The sequence below is a fragment of the Rutidosis leptorrhynchoides genome, chromosome 4 (genome assembly GCF_046630445.1).
Source record: "Rutidosis leptorrhynchoides isolate AG116_Rl617_1_P2 chromosome 4, CSIRO_AGI_Rlap_v1, whole genome shotgun sequence".
In the NCBI taxonomy this organism is placed as follows: domain Eukaryota; kingdom Viridiplantae; phylum Streptophyta; class Magnoliopsida; order Asterales; family Asteraceae; genus Rutidosis; species Rutidosis leptorrhynchoides.
In genome coordinates, this window is record NC_092336.1 from 210,847,105 (window position 1) to 210,874,072 (window position 26,968).

The 26,968-nt window shown below is 31.1% G+C and overlaps 1 protein-coding gene across 1 annotated transcript; it reads right to left on the reverse strand.

Annotated features, from left to right (window-relative positions):
* Positions 1–18,429: 18,429 nt before the first annotated feature.
* Positions 18,430–22,539, reverse strand: LOC139843279 (flowering locus K homology domain-like). The gene is made up of 6 exons (XM_071833352.1): positions 22,101–22,539; positions 20,109–20,346; positions 19,881–20,029; positions 19,470–19,754; positions 19,145–19,339; positions 18,430–18,927 (listed from the first exon to the last, which is right to left on the reverse strand). Exons 1-6 carry the CDS (start codon positions 22,533–22,535, stop codon positions 18,742–18,744), a joined length of 1,488 nt encoding a protein of 495 aa, XP_071689453.1. The 5' UTR covers positions 22,536–22,539; the 3' UTR covers positions 18,430–18,741.
* Between the last annotated feature and the right edge of the window lie 4,429 nt (positions 22,540–26,968).

Consider the following 26,968-nt stretch of genomic DNA (forward strand, 5'->3'; position numbering starts at 1 on the left):
TAATAATAATAATAATAATAATAATAATAATAATAATAATAATAATAATAATAATAATAATAATAATAATAATAATAATAATAATAATAATAATAATAATAATAATAATAATGATAATACTAGTAATAATTTTTATAACAATAAGATTAACAATAATAGTGATAATAACAATGATAATGATAATACTGATAATAATACTAACTATAAAAATAATAATTTTACTGTTAACGATAGTTATGATATTAATTTTAATAATAACATCCTAAGTATGATAATAATATTAATAATAATAATAATAATAATAATAATAATAATATTAATAATAATACATATAATAATAATAATTATAATTACAATACTTATTGATATGATAATAATGATAATAATTATAATATTAATAATAACAATAATAATCGTAATAACAATAATAATAAAAATAATTTTAATATGAAAACTACCTTTAGAATAAGTTTAAAAAAAAATGCTTCAGCCTAGACTCGAACCCTTGACCTCTCGATAACCAACGCAACCTCCTAACCATGCTACTGTCTCGTCTTATCTGATTAATCCCACATCCAAATTTATTTAACCGTTTCTTTCTGTTACCCTTTTTCTTCATCTTCTTCATTTATTTAGTCGACCAGAACAATTTATTAATAACAACGAATTTTGATTTTTGATTTAAGACTTACTAACCAATCAAAAATGACCTTGTGACACCTTAATTATTAGATAACAGAGAAAAGAAAAAAAATACAAATTTAGCAGCATTACAGTGACACGAAGAACAACTTGAAACTTCAACATTGATTTTGACTTTAGATCTGTTTTAGACAAAAATTGTTACTTGAAAAATGTTATAAATCGTTTATAGAAACTTCATGAATCATCAATTGATCCAGAAAATTTAAAACAAATTCAAATTTCATTAAGAACAATTCGTTTGACTTTTTGATTCTAAGCTTTGACTCTAAAATTCAAGTTCGTTATTAGAAATTGGAAAGTGAAACTTTCCAGATAGTTTGAAGTAAAGATTCCTAACAACATGGCATTTATACATTTTGAAATTGATTTAGAATTCGAGTCTTTGCCAAAAATGCCAAGAACAGAGAAGTCGAGCTAAAAAAAATATCAGTTTAATTTAGTAAGCGTAATTTGATAATATTAGCTATATTGGATGAAAGAGTGAATGATTCTCAATAGCCTTAATCTAAACGTTTGTTTTATAGCCATAATTGAGTCGACACACATTATTTGAGCACGTACAGAATTATATGGAAAAAAATTAAAAGAGGAATTGATAGCTACTGAATCGTACCCCTTTTTCTGTTATTCAGTGTTTATGGATGTCGACATGTTCAAAAATCAAGCAGACAAATTAAACAGAGAGGATAGCGATTTACAACTGAATTTGTAATTATCTGTTATTTATATACGTATATCACATATATACCTGTATTTGTTTATATAAATCTGTTTAATTATTAGTATATACATATACGTATTTATTATATTAAATTTTTTAATATATAAATCCATAAATATGTGGATGTGATTAATAAGAATAATAATGATAATATAATTACTATTAATAATATTATTATTATCAAATAATACTAATAATACAAATGATGTTTATAATATTGATAAAGGTAATAATAATTAAAATTATATTTTCAATCATTCTTATAATCATATTTATATTTATCATCTTTATTTTTGATAATCATAAGCTTTTAATTGTAACAATAATAATAATAATAATAATAATAATAATAATAATAATAATAATAATAATAATAATAATAATAATATTAATAATATTAATAATATTAATAATAATAATAATAATAATAATAATAATAATAATAATAATAATAATAATAATAATAATAATAATAATAATAATAATAATATTAATAATATTAATAATAATAATAATAATATTAATATTAATATTAATATTAATATTAATATTAATATTAATATTAATATTAATATTAATAATAAAAGTACTATAAATATTATTATTATGATAACTATATTTTAACTTATAATTACATTTAATATATTAATATTACATATTATTAATTACGTAATATTTAATAATTTTATGATATATATAATAACATATATTTAATGTTTAATATTTATACATTTTAATATATTACAATATACATATAATCATCAATTATGTATTGTAATCATATATATATATATTCAATTATTATATATATAATATTGTTTTAAATATTAAGTTTTATTATTTAGATAAATATATTAATTATTTATATTGAAACAAATAATTCAAGGTATACATTTAAAGAAGACAATTGATTGCTCTTATCTGCTATCTACAAATGCAAGAAAAAAAATATCTCAATATAAAGAAGACAATTGATTGCTCTTAAAAATAAAAAAATACAAAAAAATAATTTTATCTTATACATCATATAAAGCACAAGGATACTGCCACGTGTCCTTCTGCTAATCACTCTCAATTTAGTTAATCCACATGTTAACCTCTGATTAGTGGGATTAATTAGGCCTAATACTCCTAACAGACTAACAAGTGTCCAATTTCAAATAGTCTAACACCATAAAAAATGATTCACGACCTCTCAAACCGCCCTCATTCGCTCTCTCTCTCTCTCTTTCTTCAAAAAAGTAAAACCCCAATATCCTTTTCACCGTCGATTATGACTTCAGACCACCGAATTAGGCGACACCACTACCACCAACGGATCCTTAACATTTTTCACGACCTAACCATACAAATTTTATATATTATCGTCATATAATTCTAAACCGGCGGAAACATCTCCGGTGACTGGAATATGTGACGACCCGGAAATCTCTGACCAAATTTAAACTTGATCTTTATAAGATTTCGACACGATAAGCAGAGTCTGTAATATTGAAGTCTCAAAAACTCTGAACTATTTTCATGAATTCATTTGATCTTCGACCATTCCCGACGATTCACGAACATTGTTTGTAAATAAATATAAATATATAAATATTAAATATTCTATATATTAGATACCTAGTGATGATGATATAATTAACAAATTGTAAAAAATATAAATTTTAAATGTAATTACAAGTTAGAAATAAATGTTATAGTAATATTAGCATTATTTTCAATAGTAATATCAAAATTAGTATTATCAATATAACATACAAATATGAAACTTGATATATATAAACTGTTAAAGTATTATTACTAATAATAATATTATCATAAATAATTATTATAATTAATATAGTATTATTGAAATTATTAATTGTATTTTTTTATTTGAAATATATGAATATAATTTGTTTAGTATTATAAGTAATGGTATTACTATTATACTAAAATCATTATTATTATTATTATTATTAAAATTAGTAATCTTATTAATATAAATGTAATAATATTAATATCATTAATACATTAACACTTATTAAGAATAGTTAAAATTAAATGATATATAATTACAGATATGTATATAAATACATATACATATATAAAAATACGCAAATACAGGTATAGATACATATATATATACGAAGATATACCTAAATAAATAAGTATTCTGTTAATATCACAACTGAATCTTTTTCATATCTGTGACCTATTACTCACGAAATCAGATAAACAGATGCAACCAAAAATCTGTTGAATGTCTCTATCCTAGTTTGATTTTTACACTCTAATTTTTGGTTCTTTCATCTGAGATTGATTCCTTATGTCGACATACAGTTACCAATCAGTTCAATTTCCAAAATACAAGCAATCGTGATCATGTATATTACTACATCACCACCCAGTCACCAAGGACCACCCTATTCTTCCTCTCTCACTAACTCTTGCTCTCTCTGCAAACGTAAACCACCATTTTAAACTGCTGCACACTTGTTGGGTTTCCGTTCACTGTAACATCATATAAACTGCATCAGTCTCCTGTTTGGAGCAATCAAACCCAAATAACCATAACCATCTGCTCTCTCTCTCTCTCTCTCTCTCTCTCTCTCTCTCTCCTATCTTTATCCAAGAAAAACCCTGGCAATCACAATCGTTTATATTACTGTCACTATATTGTTTACCTGTGATAATGATAATGATTCTGTGACAAGAATAAGATCTATTGATGATAATGATCGTGTCTGATGATGATTACATAGATGATGAAGGTGAGCTGTAAAGATAGAATAAAGATAATCATGATGAAACGACTAACTTTCTACTGTGATTTCGATAACGGCTATTCAAACTAAAAGGTATCTGTTTTTCTGTTTCAACCCAAAACCTTTCTTGTTGGATTACCTGTTCAATCATGTTCAAACCAAAACCCACAATCGAAACCTTTAGAAAACTACTGCTAGTACACGTTCTTTTTGTCTCTAATTCTGTTCTTTTATGGTTAAACAAGGATGAGGAGGAAAAAGATAAATAATGACGATTTATAGTGATGATCTTGACATACCTATTACTGCTGTTTTTGTCCCTCGTTTCTGTCTGGCAAACAACACCACAAACCACCGTCATAAACCGACATCATCCAATCTGTTTCTGTTTACAGCTACACTAAATAACCTCGTAAACAGGCTGCAGCTACAGCTGTTATTGCTTTAATTTTTTTTTACGGTGAATCGATATTGCTATAATTATGTGAACCCATAAAAATAAATATATAAATGGGAATGATGAATGGTGATCGAAGATGCAACGAAGTTCCTGTCAATTGCTGTCTTCCACTATGATTTTATTTTATTAGTTTAAACCCTACAGATTATTCGATTATGCCACAATTACGATTTAATATTATTACTGGATCAAGGAGTAAGTTAAGTAGATTACTTAACAATTAAGTGGATTGGGCTGTGAATTGATATTGGGCCAACAATTTTGGATATTGGATTGCTATGATTTTTTCTTGGGCCGAGATCTATTGTTGGACTAGTTGTATGAAGATGAAGGAAAGGGGAACCGGTTAATTCGGTTTATGAATAAGTCAGATGAGTTTGTGGAAGAAAGACATGAATGGCAGAATGATTATGGGTGTTGTCAGGGAGCGAGAGGTCAAGGGTTCGAGTCCTGGCAGAAATATTTTTATTTTTGAAGCTTATACTCTTAAGGTAGTAATTTATTTTTATTATTATCATCTTCATTATTAGTATTATTGTTAGTAAAAGTATTATTATTATTATTAACATTATAATTATTATTATTATTATATTATTATTTTATTGATATTATTATTATTGTATCATTTTTATTATTAAAACTATCATATAACATTATTTTTAAAGTCAATATCCTTAGTAAAATTATCATTTTTTTTAATTAATATTTTATTGTTACTATTATTACTATCACTATTATCATTAAGCTAGTACTACTAAGAATTATTAATTTTTTTGCAAATAAAAGATATTTATATAAAAATATATATATATAGTATACTAATATTACATAAGAATTTGTTTTAATTAATATTTTTGATGTAACATTAATTAAATATCAAATAAGTATCATAACGTATTATAAGTACTAATGAAATTATATATAAGAATATTAATCTTAAAATCCTAACAGAATATATATAAACTTAGTTGATTTATATTATATGTGTTAATATATATACAAATGATATAGGTTCGTGAATCCAAGGCCAACCATACACTTGTTCAATGTCGTCATATGTATTTTTACTACAAAATACAGTATTGTGAGTTTCATTTGCCTTTTTACCCTTTATATTTTTGGGCTGAGAATACATGCGCAATTTTTATAAATGTTTTATGAAATAGACACAAGTAATCGAAACTACATTATATGGTTGAATGTTCGAAGCCGAATATGCCCCTTTTTGCTTGGTAACCTAAGAATTAGTAAACCAGTCTACTAATTGACGCGAATCCTAAAGATAGATCTATTGGGCCCAACAAACCCCATCTGTTGTAGCGGATGCTTTAGTACTTCGAGTTTTATATCATGTCCGATGAATGTCCCGGAATGATGGGGATATTCTTATATGCATCTAGTTAATGTCGGTTACCAGGTGTTCAATCCATATGAATGATTGTTAAACACTTGCGAGTGTATGATTATTGAATAAAGGAAATCTTGTGGTCTATTAAAATGATGAAAATGATTGTTTATGATAAACTAATGAACTCACCAACCTTTTGGTTGACATTTTAAAGCATGTTTATTCTCAGGTATGAAAGAAATCTTCCGCTGTGCATTTGCTCATTTTAGAGATATTACTTGGAGTCATTCATGACATATTTCAAAAGACGTTGCATTCGAGTCGTTGAGTTCATCAAGATTATTATTAAGTCAATTATAGTTGGATATATTATGAAATGGTATGCATGCCGTCAACTTTCGATATAATGAAAGTTTGTCTTTTAAAAATGAATGCAATGTTTGTAAAATGTATCATATAGAGGTCAAGTACCTCGCGATGTAACCAAATGTAATGTATTCGTCCAGATGGATTAGGACGGGTCATGAAAGAATACACCTGAAGACGACGTGTTTTTGCAGCGATTAGGATTTTGAACGATTTAGGGTTTGTTGCGTTAATAGCTTTTTGGTATTAATCGTTCTATTAAGCTTTTTGATAATCGATTAGGGTTTGCAGCGATTTATGTTCGTTTTAGGTTTTGCAGCGATTTAGGGTTCAATTCGGGTTCCTCAGGTTCGTTTTCATCCACCAAAGAATCTATCTATCTATTTTTGTGATGTTATTGTTTGAAATTTTTGCTTTGCACTTTCATCATCATTTCTGTAAAGGTATTAACTGATAGAAAAAGATATGTTGCAGCAATAACTCACTGCTTTGTTTGCAGCAATTTAGGGGTTGCAACGACTTAGGATTTGCATCTTTCTTTGCAGCGATTTAGGGTTTGCAGTGATTTAGGGTGTGTAGATTTGTTTACTACGATTAAGGGTTGAAAGTGATGTATTAGGGATCGATCACGTTTGTGGCTTTTGATGCTGGTAATATTTTTTTACTCATGCCAATTATCTCTGTCATAACGATTTTTGTACCCTCAGTAATTTTGTATCGGTTGTAACTTACCACTGTATTCTTTGCAGGATGTGGATGAGAAACTACTCTACGATACTTTCAGTGCTTTTCGAGTCATTGTTACAAATTCTAAGGTGGTTTATCTAATTTCACCTTTTAGCAGTCGTTTATATTTTTAGCTATTGTTTATAGCTCTGAAATGGCTGATGCAATTTAGGCACATGAATGTCCACTGGGAATAATAATGTTATCTTTCCTTAAATAATTGGACACGTTTTCTTGATTTTATTAACTGGGGTGTTCTTTAGTATCATAGAAGAGTGTATCTTTAAGTTTACAATACCTTGTGTGTCTCTATTCATGTATCATGATCTGCACAACACGTATCTGTACAACTAATCATGTATCAGTTATGTTGGAAAAATATCAATGTTGGTGCATTTTTTCCGAACTTTGGACATAAATATCTATATGTATATCACATATTTGTTAGCGATATTTTATATGGTTACGTAGCACTTGATAAGGGCTTTGCAACGATATATATTGTGTCCAAAGTTACGTAGTGGTGAATGAGATATCGTGGTTCAAAGTGAGGTATTTCCTGCTGGAAATTGAGAGAAAAATGAGGTTTTGGGTCAGTTTTGCACCTAACCCATGACCCACCAGCTGTGTTTTCTTTTAAGAAATCTGTATGGTGTCATTTACACGTATTATGAGCATCAATTGATGTGGGATAGGTTACCCACTACACTAGCTACCACTCCATATTTTATGGCTTTGTTTTTGGTAACAAATCATGGAGTAGGGTGATGATTTTTGGCTATAAATAGAGATCATCTTGCTCATTTGTAAAACACACCAAAAATTTCCATGTAAGAAATACCCACCCTATTTTCCTCTCTCGGTTTCAACATCAACGGTCTCCCAGTACGATTATCTTTCAGGCAAGTGTTCAAGTCCGGCAGTACGCTGCTTCGGACCGGTGTACGCTGGGAACAGACGAAGAATATGTTTAAGCGAATTGTGTCAAACACAAGCCCGGTTCAACCTTCAATTCGGTTAGATCGTATTTATTTTTCAGTTTCATGCGTGATCTGATTATTATGTTTATGATAACATGTATAATTGTTTCAGTTTCGTATACTATATTCATACAAACTTAAACAGATTCTTGTTCCACGAAACTGATATGGTTTAATAATCGGATTAAATGCTTACATAAACTGAAACGTATGCATGCTACTGTTCGTTGTTATTTGTTATAAAGGATTACGAACTCAGCTCATTATATTTGCTATCTGATAAAGCTTTCTTTATCATGATAAAACTTTCTTTATTTGTTTTAAACGTATGCATGCTACTATCATTAACATGCTGTATAGTTTCATGTTTTGATTGTGTTTGCATCAAGGATTATATCTGTTGGCCTTTCAAAAAAAAATAATTTGTGATATTAAAATACTGATCACATGTTTGGTTGTATCTAGCAAACAATTATATCCATTGGTTTCTCTATTTAATTAAAGTAGGACAAGTGGTTATTGATTTATTATATCATGAATCTGATAAATCAAATAATACATAGTATTATAATACTGTAGTAATTTATTGTGATGATCATTGTGATTGTTTATATCCACTATGATTACAAGAATAATAATAGTGGACCTTTAAAAATAACTAATCTAACTACTGCATGATTATTATGTCTGCCACTTATATAATATGTCATCCGTAACATGTTTAGATGATATGTATTTAAATAGTTCTTAACGACTACATATATATGGACTTTAACGCAATTTGCCTATTGACATCATAGCTCATGAAGTGTTATAATTTAATTATTTGTCACGTTACTTTTGTCGATGATAATATTTACATGGGCAATAACTCGATTACAATATATATGTATGACTATACATATTGATAGAATATATCTGAATAAATGATGGGTTATGTATTAATGGTTGTGATCTATTTATATTAATTATATGCCTCACTTTTATGGCAATATGATTCATATGCTTCATATAGCTTTATATGATTACTGATGCTTTTGGACTTTAAAATATTATATTATATCCATTATGAATTATGATTATATAGATCAAATTGCAAATGACTATATACTTTTTGAATATATAGATCTCAATTTGGTATAATTGGTATAGTGGTTTATGTTATTTGCTTGGGTAAATTGAGGAGTATACCTTTGTTAATTTACATAATAAATTGTTTATTACAGTTGTTTTTTATATAATTACCATATAAGTGCTTTTTATAGTCGTAGTTTAAACCACTTGCAATTGTTTCGATAGACGGTTATATGTTGATCTGCATAATTAATTTATGCTTATTGATTTTGTTCAGCCCCGAGCACTAAGTCGATCATGACCTATGCTATTACTATCACTGTTGCGACAGTACCACCGTTTGCGAATGTGGTTATCTCTCATGTTGAGAAATCTGGAAAGTTCACTAGTGCGAACTTTAAACGTTGGCAGCAAAAGATGCTCTTTTGTCTGACCACGTTGAACCTTGAGAGGTTCTTGTGTGAAACCGCTCCCCAAGTTTTGAATGGGAACATGATGCGGTTCATACTCAGGCTGAAAGACCTGAAAAGTTCACCTGTGTGAACTTTAAGTGTTGGAGTTTTCTTTTATCTAACCACGTTAAACCTCGCGAGGTTCTTGACTAAACCACTTCCCACGTTTTGAATGGCAACATGATGCTCAAATTGTGAGTGAGGTTCAGGCTTGAAAGCATTCGGATTCCTTATGCCATATCTAAAGTCATGAATTTCATAGTCGATTCATTCTATAATGTGTAATCGAACCGTTTTCGGACTAATTTCGAACTGTATTTTGATATGTTTCCAGACAGTATTCGACACTGGTTATAGACTATCTTCGAGACAGTATTCGGACAGTTTTAGACTGTTCTTAAACCGGATTTAAACTTGTTTGTTTAACAGTTGGGCTTAACATGTTTGGTTTAACCGCTTTTGTTGAAACGATTTAGTTTAATCGTTTAGTATAAATCTTTTGGTTTTAACATGTTTGGTTTACATGTTTGTGTTTAAACCTGCTTGGTTTAACTGTAGGGTTGAAACCTGTTCGGTTTACCCGTTTGAGTTGAAACGGTTTTAAGGTGATACCTGTTTGGTTACCCTTTGAATTTAAACCTGTTTGGTTTACTTGTTTGGGTTGAAACCTATTTGGTTTACCCGGTTGGATTTAAACCTATTTGGTTTATTTGTTTAGGTTGAACCTGCTCAGTTTACCTATTTGGTTGAAACCTGATTGGTTTAACCTAGTTGAGCTGAAACATGTTTGGTTTAACTCAGTTTGTTCACGGTAAAATGAAACTTTTATTTGGGTTGAAAACCCAAATTAATATAGTTCACGTGGTATTTGTTGACTGAAATTTCCTGTTTTGCTAAAACAGTTTATTTTAGTTTATATTCCAGAGTGATGATCCTAGAAAAAAAAAATTGAGTACTGGATAGGAACTCACATTGAATAATGTGTTGTATGTTCCTGAGATTCGTAAGGAATCTAGTGTCCGGATTTTTGTTGCACAAGTTCGACGTTTTAAAATAAAATAAAAATGGAAAGTATGTTCAAAAGGTGATGTTGAGCAAGAGTAAATGTATATTTAAAAGGGTTGTGCCCTATAGATGTGCAACTTGTGTTGAAAGAAAATTAACGAGATCATTTTCGGTTGAACGAAAAACTGAACCCTTGATATGATCCACACTGATGTGTGTGATTTTAAATTCATTCTAACGAGGAATGGTAACAAGTACTTCATTACATTTATCGATGATAACACGAAGTATTGTTATGTTTACTTGTTGAAAAGTAAAGATGAAGCAATAGATAAGTTTATTGCTTATAAAAATGAAGTTGAGAATCAACTTGAACGGAAAATCAAGGTCGTTCGCAGTGATAGAGGTGGTGAATATGTAGCACCTTTTGCTGAATTTTGTGCGCAAAACGGCATTAGACATGAATTCACTGCACCTTACTCACCCCAATCAAATGGCACTACTGAATGAAAAAAAAAATAGAACCTTGAAAGATATGGTGAATGCCATGTTGGTAAGTTCTGATGTAAGCCAGTCAATGTGGGGGGATGTCATCTTATCGGCAAACTATCTTTTAAATAAGATACCCCAAAAGAATGGGGAAGAAACCCCATATGAGTTATGATGGAAAAAGAAATCATCCTATGAGTACCTCAAAGTGTGGGGGTGCCTAGCAAAGGTAGTTGTTCCCTACCTAAGGCACAAAAAAAAAAAAAAAAAAAAATAGGATCAAAGACTATTGACTGCATATTTGTCGGATGTGCTAAACAAAGTAGTGCTTATTGCTTCCTTATGCATGAATCCAAGATTTTGGATATACACAAAGGTTCGATAATAGAATTGAGAAACGTTTCATTCTTTAAAATGTAATTTCATACATTGCAAATGAACGTGAAAGTTCGTCTAGGATAGACGAGAAGGTGTTCAAGATGAGACACCTAATGAGCTAGTTCAATAGGAACTAGTATGATTAAAGAAACTTTCTCGATAAATGGCATACACATTATGCTTTTAGAGGAACTAAAACTGAATGTATAAAAGATATACATAATATTTGAGACCCTTTTAAATTGTATATTTAAGACGGTGTTTATGTATGTGAAATCCATTTTGTCATGATACAAGAGATATGGTATTACATTTCTTGTGAGAAAAGCTATGGAGAATATGAATGATGCGTCATTTATTCTAATTCTTTGGACATAAAGTCTATGGAATGCTAGACTTGGACTTGTTAATGATGATCATCTGCAGAGATTAATTAACAACTAATATTTCATTGTGTTGAATATATTTAAAGACAAAATCGATTTCATTCAGTAATAGAAGGATTTGGTATATTGTGAACATCATTGATGATGTGAATTATTCACATGTTATGTGAATTATGATATTGAAAATAATTATTATATAAAGATGTCAATCTTTATTATATCATTATTATCTTAAGATTTGAATTACCTAATCAGAATTCAGATGTGAAAATATAATTTGAGTGCGAGAACTTTATAAAGTTTTCTAAATTCGACGTCTCTAGGTCAAACCTAGAATATGACTAAGAATTGCTCAAATGTGCTAAAAGATGGATCACAAAAGATGCAAATCTTATGTGTGAGCATTTGAACGCTTGATTGATTAAAGTCATATTAGATATATATGATTATGATATCAAGTTGCAAGACATGTGGGGGAAGCTTTGAAAGGATAAGCAGTAACCCTAGTTGGTTGTGTAAAATGGTTGTGTAAAATGAACACAATAGCATGTAAATATGGGGGTGTCTTGCGTTTTCTATCAAGAACAAGGTTCATGATAATGCGTTCTAATGTATCTCTAATGAATTGTACTCTATCCGACTTAGCATATGTTGTAAGCAAGCTAAGTAGATACAAGATTAATCCAACTACATCTCATTAGAGTTGTATGATTAGGTTAATTCAGTGACAGATATCCTTCAGTGATCGAGGGACACTCTGAGGCAAATTGGATATCTGATTAGATGATTCCATAGCAACAAGTGCGTATGTATTCACACTTAAAGGTGCTGCTATATCATGGAAATCGTTTAAACAAGCGGTTATTGCTAGATACATGATGGAATCAGAATTCATCGCTTTAGATAAAGCTGGTGAAAAGGAGAATGGCTACGTCAATTCATTGAGAATATACCAAGATGGCCTAAGCCGGTATCGGTCATATGTATACGTTGTAATAGCCAATCGGTGATTGGTAGAGCTCATATTACAATGTGTAATGGTAAGATTGACGTGGACATAATAAAGTACGACAACTAATCTCTAGAGAAATTATCATTATTGACTATGTACAGTCAAAGGATAATGTTGCGGATCCGCTGACAAAAGGCTTAAGCAGAGAGTTAGTATATGAGTCATGCGTGGGAATGTGACTAAAGCCCATGAAAGGCTAAGTTTATATGAAGGAAAACCTAACTCAGTTGACTGGAGATCCCAAGATCTGAGTTCAATAGGACAACCTACTTGTATGAACTGGGGAAGTCACTGTGGGGGAGTTAATTACTAAACTAGCAACCCCTACACCTTTTAAAGGGAGTTTACTAATTAAGAGTAGACTTCCTAGTCCATTCCTAAAAGTGACAAGTAAGAGGATAAGCCTATGGCTTTTAATGATTCAACTGAAATAACCATGCGTGGTTAATCAGTAGCCACGCTGTGGTGAATCACCTATGTGAGAGAGAAGTGGGGTCGCTTCGAAGGGTATTGTTGAGGCACAATATTTGATAAGCTCTCGCAGAACCAGGCTAATGTTCATGACCATAACGAACATAACTATGAGGACTTGACGTTGTCAGGGAGAGTCTTGTGTGAAGCGTATTGTCGCCTACACAAACGGCAGACGAGTTCAAAGACATCGCCGTCTACTCAGAGCTAGTAGACTAAGTGCGTTTCATAAGCGAAGGTTCAAAGGGTAACACCTACCTATCGTATGCAAGATTCAACTGTTGAAATTTAATCGGATGATGTTGTTTCTGAGAGCGATATCCATTCATGTGGGGGATTGTTGGAAAATTATCAATGTTGGTGCATTTTTTCCGAACTTTGGACATAAATATCTATATGTATATCACATATTTGTTAGCGATATTTTATATGGTTACGTAGCACTTGATAAGGGCTTTGCAACGATATATATTGTGTCCAAAGTTACGTAGTGGTGAATGAGATATCGTGGTTCAAAGTGAGGTATTTGCTGCTGGAAATTGAGAGAAAAATGAGGTTTTGGGTCAGTTTTGCACCTAACCCATATGACCCACCAGCTGTGTTTTCTTTTAAGAAATCTGTATGGTGTCATTTACACGTATTATGAGCATCAATTGATGTGGGATAGGTTACCCACTACACTAGCTACCACTCCATATTTTATGGCTTTGTTTTTGGTAACAAATCATGGAGTAGGGTGATGATTTTTGGCTATAAATAGAGATCATCTTGCTCATTTGTAAAACACACCAAAAATTTCCATGTAAGAAATACTCACCCTATTTTCCTCTCTCGGTTTCAACATCAACGGTCTCCCAGTACGATTATCTTTCAGGCAAGTGTTCAAGTCCGGCAGTATGCTGCTTCGGACCGGTGTACCCTGGGAACAGACGAAGAATATGTTTAAGGGAATTGTGTCAAACACAAGCCCGGTTCAATCTTCAATTCGGTTAGATCGTATTTATTTTTCAGTTTCATGCGTGATCTGATTATTATGTTTGTGATAACATGTATAATTGTTTCAGTTTCGTATACTATATTCATACAAGTTATACATCAAAGTGACTATTAAGATATTTCAAAACCATATTAGTGTACTTTGAGATTGGTACAACAATCAGTTGGTTCTAACAAAGCTAAAAACATTGTATATAAAACTCATTAGAGGAGCTTTATCTAATAAAGAATGTGGTGGATGTAGGTTTCTCTGTTATTGATGCATATTTTTGGTCTAAAGGAATTATCAATAAAGATAAATTAATTTAATTTTTATTAATCAGGTCATCTGATAGTGAATATCTATCCTATGGTCATTTTTTTCTTCCTAAAAATTTCTTAAATATGCATCTCAATGGATCATGTCCAATCAGTACACATTGCAGTTTTTAAATTTATATTATTTGAGCAGTGTTTAATCAAGTAAGAATATTATGATTATGGTTTACATGTCACATAACAACATATGGCGTTTTCCATTTCAAGAATCAACCACATAAACATGTAAATTGTTGAATAATATTGACTTAACTTGCAGTGTTGAAGGCCGCTTCGTCATTCCCGGATAAGACACCATCCTCGGGCTCATCTTTGACAGATCATCTTTGACATACTATAGGTGGCAAAATGGGGGAATGGAACGGGGGTTGGAGAATTTAGTAATGGTGATAATTTGGTAATGGTTCTATAGTGGCATAATATATATGGGTTGTAACAGGCTGAGTTTACTTGAACCCTTTTTGTCATAAAATATTTTTTTCAGTGTCATATGACTGCAGATTATATGTCATTTCAATAATAGTTTAATGTTTTTAATAACACGATCCAGGAGGTTTTATGATTACGGAACCAAATGTTTGGGACATCATGTTCTTTCTTTTCTTAGTTTTTGTTGCCTCTGTTGACAATTATATAACCTTTGAATATGTTTTGCGGGTTACTAATCTCATGAAAGACTAAGTCAACCCTCTTCATCAACCGCCGGTTGAAAATGTCTTTTGACCACCAACAGGTAAATGACATTCACCAAATATGTTTGATAGGTTTTATCGTACTTACTCTCCAAGCTGCTCATTCTCAATATGTTTGATAGGTTTTATCGTACTTACTCTCCAAGCTGCTCATTCTCCTAACTCATTTCTTTGTTTTGCAGATCGTTTAATACACACTTTTGATTAATTGATGATTACACATTTGAAGTCAATATGCACAATTTTGTTTACTTCTTAGCCCTTAGGTTGCATTTCAATCATCAATAGTTGAGTTCTCCTTTAATCACTATTCTTTGCCATAAATTGCCATTTCAATCCAGCAAGAGTGTGTATTAAACGATCAATACACTTGCAGTTTGACTTATCTAGGTCAAAATAGTGATTTAAGTGCTTTTATTGCTGCAATTCTGGAATTTTGACTTTTTATAGTCAAAAAGACCATCTGAGATTGACTATCTCCAGTTTTGACAAAGTCACACAACCAAATTGTTAAGCATAGCTATATACAACTGATAAGAAGACTGATGTATGCAAATTGACTTCAAATAGTCAAAGTCTAAACAGTATCACTGTTTTTTTATCATTATTGATCTTCCGATGTTATGTTATTGTTTTTTTTCTTTCAAGAATAACAGGACACTATAATGATGTTGGTGATTGCAATTGTGTATGTTCCTATTGTGGTGCTCTTTTTTGGTATGAAGAACGACTAAGATATTTCTCAAGCAATCTGCGTTTTAATAGTTGTTGTAAGGGTGGTCGTGTCGATCTACCAAGAGAGAAAGATCCTCTTCCAGAGATTGTTGGATTATCTTCCGATTTTGGGTTTTCACCTCACTGTCATGTACTTTGCCTCTTTTCATAATCGAACTTTTTTTTTTGTTTGCTTTTTATATACTGTATCCTATATAACGATTGCATTTTGGTTTTTATGTTTAGGTTATACTTTTTAAATTCAAGTTAGGTTTTTTTAATTGCTCATATCTTTGTTTTTATGCTTTTTAATCTGATGTTTGTATTTATTTTCGTTTTCATTATTATGGAGTTGCTTTTGTTGTTGTAAGTCACAGTTATTTCGTGTTATAATGCTGCCTAAAAGAACGTCGAGATAATTGTGTCGATGTTATGATCATAATCATATTTTGATTAACAAATACTTACATGTATAATTTTTTTATGATTTAGGTGGTCATGACGATTAAAAATTATTGATTCCAACTACTGTCGTTTTAAGATATATGTTCTCGCCTAAAGAAATGAGGGTAATGTTTTAATAATCTTGGCTTGCCTTTTTGGTTATATTTTTATGTTACAGCTTCAAACCCATTCGTTAACCCAACTTTATTACTAAATGAATAATTGTGTTCGAAGAGTATTTTGTTTAATAAGCCGAGTCTTACATTCGAAACCTTTTGTGTGATTGCCTCATTTTAGTAGGAAGGCAACTCTTATTGTTTGCTCTCCGTTTCTCCTTTATATCCAAAAAAATATCACAATTTTTATATACGCCCAGTGAAATAGTAAATAATGATAAAACTTTGGGTATTTGAAGTGAATTGTATCAACTTTATAGGCGTGTAAGGTATGTGAATTTACTCTAACTCTGTTACAATTAATATTTGTATATAAAGCATTTCATTTTCATTTTGCATTCAAATGATATGGATAGTTCTTATGCATTACAGTTTAGTTTGATAGAGTTTTGGGCAACTTTGTTGATATAAATTGTTACAAGTAATTTATAAATTATGATGTACATGCTCTTTTTTGTTACTTATGTTACATATCTCATAATTTCTCTAAAAAATTCAGTAGATATAATTGAGAGTCGTGGTCTTTTGTATGTTCTGTTAGGTGGTTACATTTGAATTGGCGACTGTGTTTCAAGGAACTATGCAGCACGCACACTCTTATATACAAATCCAATGACGCCATCTTCTCGGTTCCCCTCTATTAGTGAATGTCAAGGTATGTAGGTAATCGATAGTTGATAATTGTTTTTTTATTTATTTATTTTATTTTATATATTAGGTGTTATTTGTAGTTAGTTGTGTGTTTTTATAAGTTGTTAGCTTGCGTTGCTGTAGTAATTTTTGCAAATCGATAGTAGATAATAGTTACTTGACCTTTTTAAAACTTTTGTCCACGGGCTCATAAAATAATCCCTTAAATTTATAGGTTGTTACACGATCAATGGTAGGTTGTTACATGAAGTTTTGGGCACATGAAACAGACGCTACTTTTTGGTTGATCTATCATTCATATGCAAAGTTTTATGTTTATGGGTTTTGGTATAAACTTATTTGGCATTTGTATTATTTTTGAAAGTGGAACTGGGATGTACATTAATAATCACTCCTAGGTTGTTTTTGGTCATTTTGTAGTTGTTATGTAATCATCATTTTGTATTCGCTTTATCATATTGTTAATTGATATAATATATACGTTTTCAGTTTGTTTGATTAAGACTCACCGTGCAACACACGGGCTCTTAAAAGCTAGTAATAATAATAAACATTACTCCGTATAATTTATGAACTAAATTTAAACAATAATAATGTAATGTAATGTAATTATTTTGAACCAAAGGGCCATTGGCCTAGTGAGGTGACCCTTTCAACCTATAGGTTGGGGGTTCAAGTCCCGGGGTGGGCATGTATATATTCGTGTTTAAATTCGTGTATGGGTGTGTATGTGTTTGCCTTTCAAAAAAAAAAAAATTTGTAATTATTTTGAAAAATATAAATATGATGATTTAGTTGTTGGTGCGTTTTTTTTTTATATTCTCCATATCATAATCATAAATATGATCCCAATTTTGGATCGTAAATATCATAATATCAAAATTTCATTAACCTTTTTAAAACCAGAGATGCATTGATAACTAATAATGTCAAAATCATCGCATACACTTGTTGGATATGTGATAAAGTGATGATTTGTGCAAGTATGCGTTGACTTCACATGACTTTTTTAAAATATATTACTACTTTTTTAACAATCTTATAATAGTAGAGACTAAAGAGACTAATATATCATGCCCATAAAGAAAAAAAAAATGACATTTTCTAACCAAATCAAATTGGAGGGAAAATAAATCAAAAGATATTTTTAGCATTATTTTATGAGCCAGATGTTCTTTACGTGCTTCATAAATTCATCTATGGTTTTAAAAGTAAACTGCATCTCAAAAATGAGGCACGCCCTTTAATAGGCTCAACACATGATTCAGATAACAAGTTTTCGTAGGCTAAGATCAAGATTTATAGGAGGACAAAACAACACAAACTCTCATGTTCTAAGCAGATGAAAGAACCTCCTAGCTATTTCTAGACCAGAACATCTTCTTGTTACAACATTACCACACCATACTCTCCCTCCAAAACATATACTTTTAATAACCGTAATTCCCTCCGTACATGGGTCCACCATAATCAGCAGTAGGAGGTGCATGGGCGGCAGCAGCAGGTGGTTGTTGAGGAGGGTAACCAGCATAAGAGTTATAGCCTCCTTGGGCAGGTGGCGGAGCCGCTGCGGCTGCATTCTGAGCTGCAGCTGCTGCTGCTTCAGCAACAAAATTCTGAATCAAGAAAACAAAATTTAATATTAATTAGTCATTAACTTGACAAGGGTTAAAGTTGGCAAAGTTGACCCGCTTGCCAACAAAAATCAGATACTCTAATAAACTTAAAACAGTACGGATCAAGCCAATCAAACCACGTTGAAATTAATCAATACTGATGTATAGATTCAAAGAATCACACATTTTGTATATTTGTGCGAGTAGGAAATAATACCTGTATCAACTGCTGAGCTGTCTGAACTTGAGAAGCAGAACCATTAATCTCAACGGTCATTTCATCAGGAACACCCCGTGTTTCTTGTATTGCAATAGTAGCACCACTCGCACGTCGAATGTAACTGATATTAGTCCCGGAGGTGCCAATTACAGCGTCAGCATACGAAAGAGGGATTTGCATGTTCTGCGAGACCTACATACACACCAACATCATATTTTAAATATATACAACTATAACTTAGTTAAAAAACAAAAATAAATAAAGTAAAATGAAACTGTTAGATTAGCAAACTATATCCACAACAGCAGATATATATACATACCTTTGTGACTACAGACTGCGGTTGCACATTTGGCGGTTGTGGTGCTCCCATAGACGAATCCCTACCGTAAGAAGGTGGGCCCTGACGAAGTTGTTTTTCCATTGGTGGAGGCATGTCTGGTCGTGGGTGGTAATAGTTGTCATATTGGTGTGGGGGTGGCATAAATGGGTTCGGACCGAAACCGGGCCCACCACCAGCATTCATCGGGAAACCTTGAGAAGGTGGTCCACCCCAAGGTTGGGGAGGTGGCATCTCCTGATTCGGACGAGCATTTGGCATTTGCATCTATCACAAGGTAAGTACAGTCAGAAAATAGTCAAGAAATGATATATATTTAACCCCATAAAAGTACTCATTTTAAGAACTTTTCACGTTTAAGTTCAAACATATATATGAGAAAAAAAAACTTACTTGCATTTCAAACATCCCGATAACACTTCGATCAACTAAAAACTTTCTGAGATGAGTTGCAATAAGCTCCAAAGCCTTTGTAACACCTGCAGGATCTCCTTGTATGTCGACAACATTATCATCCGGTAAAGCAAATATAGGTAGGTTTTCTGCAAAAACACATTATATAAAACCACATTAATTTCATCTCTAACTGAATATAAACAAAGCAGTTAGTTTTAAACGCACCTCCTACAACCCTAATTTTACAATTTGAAGAATCTTGAATAGTCTTTATGTTGGAACCCTGTTTCCCTATCAAGCTTCCACCTTGTGAACCTGCAACAAGTAATCTTGAGCTCATAGAGGTGGGTGGGGCATGATTAGTCTCTGTATCAGCATCAATTATACGTTGATGGACCTTCAACAAACCATCCATTGCAGGAGAAATAGAAGCATCTGGTTCTTCCTTTGCAGAGATCAACACCTGGTAAAATACAACATATCTGTTAAGTTACAACATAAAAGTATCAAAACTTTGAATAAAAGACTAGATGAAACTATGAATTCAGAAAATTAATCACCAATCCACCATTTAATCAAGATATAAACATCATTAGGCTTCCATCGGGTATCATTTTAAGTTATGGCACTGCATAACATGCATAAATTGGAATATATAGTCACGTTTGGCCCATCAAACTTCCATTTTTTACCTACTGTTTTGTACCTAGTAACCTAACCTTGTTTGTTACAAACAACATTGACACCAATTTTAAAGTTTTCTTGCATCACCTACCAATTTTTTATGGTGCTTATCAGAAATTAGATATAATGCTCTTAAATTCCTTGATCATATAGTAGAGAACCTGGAAGAATTCTGCCATGTTGATGGCATTACAGTATAGAATGTTATTGTTACTTGACTTATATGACCACGTTTTAAATATTATTTATTTGTTATTTATGTTTGGTTTGATATTAACTCTAGATAACATTTTATTCTCTTGGTTTTGTTATTTTGTTTGACTAGCAACATGTGGTAAAACCTCACTATATCCCTTATAGATGTTCTATTTCATGTGGTAGGACTAAAGGATACAATGATATATTACATGAATATATTTTTCTTGCTTTTTTATTGTTTATAGAAAGAAAAAAAAAAAAAATATATATTTAGACAAGAGTTTCTCTTACTAATTAATATATATCTGCTTTCAAAATTTGGAAAAGAGTATATGCTAGTCACTTTAAAAAATATATATATGAAGCAGTTCTATCTAAGATTTTTTTAGTTGAAATTTTAACTGGGTTATATCAAAAGTAAATCTAAAGTCAGTTTTTGTGTCAATGTAATGTCAGAAAGTGTTTTACAATATCGAAAAGTCCGTTTCAATGTTCAACTTGATTATATAGTAGAGAACGCCGATAAATTCTGCCAAGGTTCACAACACTACCTTATAGAATGTTATTGTAGCTTCACTTATGTGACCATGTTTTAAAAATTTTATTTATTTATGTTTTAGTTTTTGATATTTACCCTAGTTAATATCCTATTCTCTTGTTTAGTTAATTTGTTTGACTAGTAACATGCTGCAAGACATCAATCATCCAGTTCTGAATTTACCAGATAATGTAACTTCTCGATAAACGCTGAACTGCAATCTGGATCTTGGGCTCGTCAAAATGGAACCACTTTGACAATTGATATGTTGCCTTAATTTTCAGAAAACCTGCACACGTTCATCTAAGTTATTGGGATAACATAAACCTATATTTATATTTAACCTGATTTTGTTCAGTATTGATAATTATAGTTAAACTTATTTAGTGTTTTATCATGAATATTACACTCAGAATTCATTTAGAGTCTTAGTCTCTTATACTTGATTATCATATTTATATAATTACATTTTGTTATTTGTTATGAAACATTCTATTAATCTATTAACAAGCTCACTTTCATATTTCAATTTTTCAATATTCACTTAACTTTTAGATTGACAGTTCAGTGTTAATAAATTTAATTGTTTCTCGTATATCATAAACCCTATACTTCCATACTAACTACAACGGTACCCAAGGGTATACACTAGAAAGACTGCATCCATGCTAACTATATCTTGTTAAACCCACTATGAGAGGCATATATATATCACATATGAATAAAAGAAACTAATCAAAAGAGAATTTGGACACCTAAAATTACTAACAGATAACATAATTTCAACAGAAACTTACAGTTCTTTCAGTAGTACCAGGAGGACCATCAAGAATCTTGATGCGAGCACGTGTTTCTTCACAAGTTTTCTTTATATACTCTCCCTTACGACCAATGATACCACCAACTTTTTGCACAGGGACCAACATTCTGAATACGTTCTCTCCAGGCCACCCGGGCCACTTCTTTTCAGGAACGCCTTCTACAACAGCACCAGCATCACCACCACCTTCCTCCACAGCAGCCGCCCCATCACCACCGTCCTCTACAGCAGCCGCCCCATCACCGCCCTCCTCCAAAGCAGCACCCTCTTGTTCTTCCTCGTTATCTTGAGCATCATCAACATCGTCACCATGTTCCTCTTCATTTGCATTCTCAGGAACTTCAGTTTCAACTGGAACTGAGTTCTCAGGCATCTCCTGGGTCTCGTGTTCATTAGTATTTACCTCTGCCATTTTCTAAAACCTGAAACACGTAATGCACGTTAGCTCGTATAAATGATACCATTTAATTCTTAAACAAAATCCATTAAAAAGAACACACGAGAAACAAAATATAGAACCTAACATCTTTCACAATGAAAACAAATTACTAATAAGAACCCTAAAACTAAACCCTAGAATTGGTTATTAAACCAATTAATAGAGAGATTCAAAATATAAACATAAATCCACAATAAAAACGAACTAGATTAAGATTTAAACAAAAAAGGGAGAGGAAATCAAGGTGATTCCGCAGTTCCATAAGAGAGATTACTAGAAACCCTAAACGATATATCATTATGAACAAAGGAACAATATACGAATTAATTAACGAATCAAATAACTGTATGCACAACTGCAAGTGGTGAATTTCGAAAAACTTACAACAGTTGTTTATAAATTGAGTAAATTCAATTCGATTGATTTCTCAAATTGATTGAGCGGGAGATACAGATGGCTGCGCAATTGTGGCGTTTATCCTTTTTATCGGTAGTCTTGTGATACTGGGTGGAATAGGGTGTTCAATTTCTGGATTATTTTGTTACGTAGGTCCCTTTTAAATAGATTGTTATCATTTTCAACCCATGTGAGTTTGACTTGTTAATTACGGAGTACCTACTATACTATTAACGATGACAATAGTCACCCGATCAACTCGATATCCACTTGATATACCCGCTTTGTGATAAATATGGATGAACTTAAATGAATATGAATACGAGTATGGATGAACCTAAGTGGATATGAATATGGATATTGATGAAAAGTTTCATCCATGAATATATATATATATATATATATATATATATATATATATATATATATATATATATATATATATATATATATATAGGCAGGATCAATGGAGAAATAACTAATCGGGTTTCATTTTTTTTTTGAATATTTTTCAAGCATCAAGATCACACGAAAATATGAACATTTAGAAAAGACACTTCGTGATGAATGTTATTATTTAGGCAGGAAAACGATCGACAAAAATAACATTCAAGATAATATTGTTCGTGAAGAATGTTAACATTTTTTTTTCATGTTTTGTGAAGTAAAATTTAGCCCGATTTAGAGTTTGAGGTTTAGGGTTCAGGGTTTAATGTTTTGGGTTCCATAAACCAAAACACCAAACCCTAAACCTAAACTCAAAACCGTTCGTGTTAAAAACTCAATCTAAATCCTAAATCTAAACCCTAAATTTCTAAACCCTATAAACCCTAATATCTAAAACCTCAACATACGCTTGAAAAACACGATAATTGTTATATATTAGTTCTTCGAGCGTTTTCCCGCCAAAATAAAAACATTTATCACAAAGTGTCTTTATTAAATGTTTATATTTTCATCCAATCTATAATGTTCGTGAACAAAGTTTTTTCAAAAAATGAAAAAAAAAGATTTTGCTTCCCCCGCTTCCCCCCGATTGGTTACTTCCCTCTTGATCCTACCACTATATATATATATATATATATATATATATATATATATATATATATATATATATATATATATATATATATATATATATATATATATATATATATATATATTATAGGGAGAGGATCCAGTGAGAACTTTTTTAGTGTGAGAATTCTAGGAACTCCAAATATACTCCAAATACACTGAAATTCGAGCAAAAAATGTGCACGGGCGAGCAAAAAAGGGACACATTTTTGTTGTAAGTTTCTTGAAATTTACCACTTGCAGTTGTGCATACATTTCAAAAATGTAGAACACATTTTTGTTCGAATATTAATATTTTTGTTCGACTACCTGTGTGTTCTACATTTTTTTGTTCGACTTTCAAAAATATAGAACACATTTTTGTTCGAATTTAACAATTTTTGTTCGAATTTCTTTTTTTTTGTTCGGCCGTGTTTTTTTGTTCGACTATCCCATTTTTGCTCGACTATCACTGTTTTTGTTCGCTCATGTCCCATTTTTGCTCGAATTTCCCTTTTATGCTCGAATTTCAGTGTATTTTTGAGTTTTCAGAGTTCTCACACAAAAAAAGTTTTCATTTGATCCCTCTAATATATATATATATATATATATATATATATATACACACACACACACACTAGATTTTAAGAGTCCGTGCGTTGCACGGCAGCTCTAAAAATAGTTTTCGTAATCGTTACTATTTGTACATTATTGTTTGTTGTTGATACTAGTTTAATAACGAAACACGTTAGCAGTATATGTATTGAAACTAAAGAAATGGTAAAATTGAGTTTCGTAAACGCTATGAACCAATAGTCTTAGTGTAGTGACCCGAACTTTTCCATGTTTATATTTATATATATATTAAATGAAATTGTTATTTACATGATTAAGTGTTTCCAACATGTTAAGCAATCAAACTTGTTAAGACTTGATTAATTGAAATAGGTTTCATATAGACAATTGACCACCCAAGTTGACCGTTGATTCACGAACGTTAAAACTTGTAAAAACTATATGATGACATATATGTCATAACCCGTCCTTAACCATAAGAACGAGTTAGATAACGTATGATTTCATTGCGAGGTATTGACCTCTATATGCGACATTTTTAAAAGAACAACTGCATTTATTTTACATTACAAACCATAACTCTTATTTTAATACAAGCTTTAGACAATATAAAGATGATTATCGTTTAGCGATAATCTTAGACTTACAAACTTTACATGTGATGATAACAATACGATTTCTAGCATATTTTACATTACAATTCCTCGGATATGCAGTTTTATTTTTGACACAAATATGCATACTCAAGATCTTGCTTAAATTCAACATGTTGCAGCGGAAGCTTTTAGTTATCACCTGAGAATAAACATGCTTAAAACGTCAACATAAAGTTGGTGAGATATAGGTTTAATGCCGGCAGCAATATATATATATAGACCACAAGATTTCATATATAAACATTTTAATAAAAATATTCTAAGTGGTTGAGCACTTGGTAACCATACTTAACATTTAATCACGTCGCATATTCCCTTTATTATGAAATCTTACTACACCGTACCAAGTATAGTCACGAAATGAAGTACTGTGCAACCGTTGAATACTGGTCGTCCAGTCCGGTTGGGGTTGTCAGGCCCGATAGATCTATCAACAGGATTCGCGTTTACAATACCGCTGTAAATAGTAGTTACCAAGCTACAGGGAAGTATGCCAGTGGTAAAACTCAACGTAGAATATATTTTTCAGTTACTTGTGTCCATATCGTAAAACATAAAATACATGTATTCTCATCCCGAAATGTTTAGAGTTTAAAAGTGGGACTATATACTCACTTTTGCCTTGAAGATATATATATTTTGAGTTGGTCTCCGGTTGATATCACGAACCTATCCATATATAGTTTATCAATATATTTCCATTTTAAACAATCGTCACATATATATACTTATTATACTTTTAATAGTTTTAATAATTTCTTAGTCCGTAGTTAGCAGTCCGATGTTAGTAATTCAATTTTAATGGTTCATATTTAGGTGTTTAATAAATAAAACCCCCATCGAAATAAATAAAACCCCATCGTATTTGTATTGGTCGGGATTAATCTTGACCCACGGTACCGGTGTTGTCAAATGACGTGTTGCGTACATAAAGTACCGGTGTTGTCAAATGACGTGTTGCGTACAATCATGGGATCTTATGATTAATCTTCTCGTATTGTTTACGGGTGGTCCTGAAATATATAAAATTAAATTATGAGTACATATATATAAAATATCATGTTATTTTAGAAAGATGTGATTCATTTAATTTTTCTCCAATTATTTTCGTGGCTAAACTAGTTTTGGATATCCGATCTTGTTTTGGTCATAGTTTCTTCGTTACAACTCCGTTTTCGTTGGTTCAACTTGCCACTTCCTTGGATCGAGTTCTTCTTTAAGACTATGAACTGTAAATACCTTAGTTTGTATTCGAAATCACAGGTCATAGGTCAAACTTTGGTGAAACTTATGAAGTTAATCATTTTCCCTTATGTAAACAACATTAAATGATTATTTTTCTAAAAATACTTATACTTTGAGTTAAATCATGAAATTTTTATGTGTTATCATATTCATAGTAAATATCATTTTTCCAGAAAATAAACCTCCAATTCAAGGTTCAAAATAGTTTTTAATTATCCAACCCAAAACCGCCCCCGGTTGCACTCCGACGTCGTAAAAACAGTTTTTAAGGTGTTCTTTGAAAAACCAAGTTATACCTTGTTAAATTAGCATATATTTATGATATATTACAGGTATTGAAGTATTTTAAAAGTTAAGTTAGAAGGATCTATTTAGTTTGCAAACAAGTTTGAAATCATTCAAACTATGTTCTTGTTGTTAAAATTGTATACCATAAAATAAGATAGCTATATATATATGAATCGAATAAGGTTATGA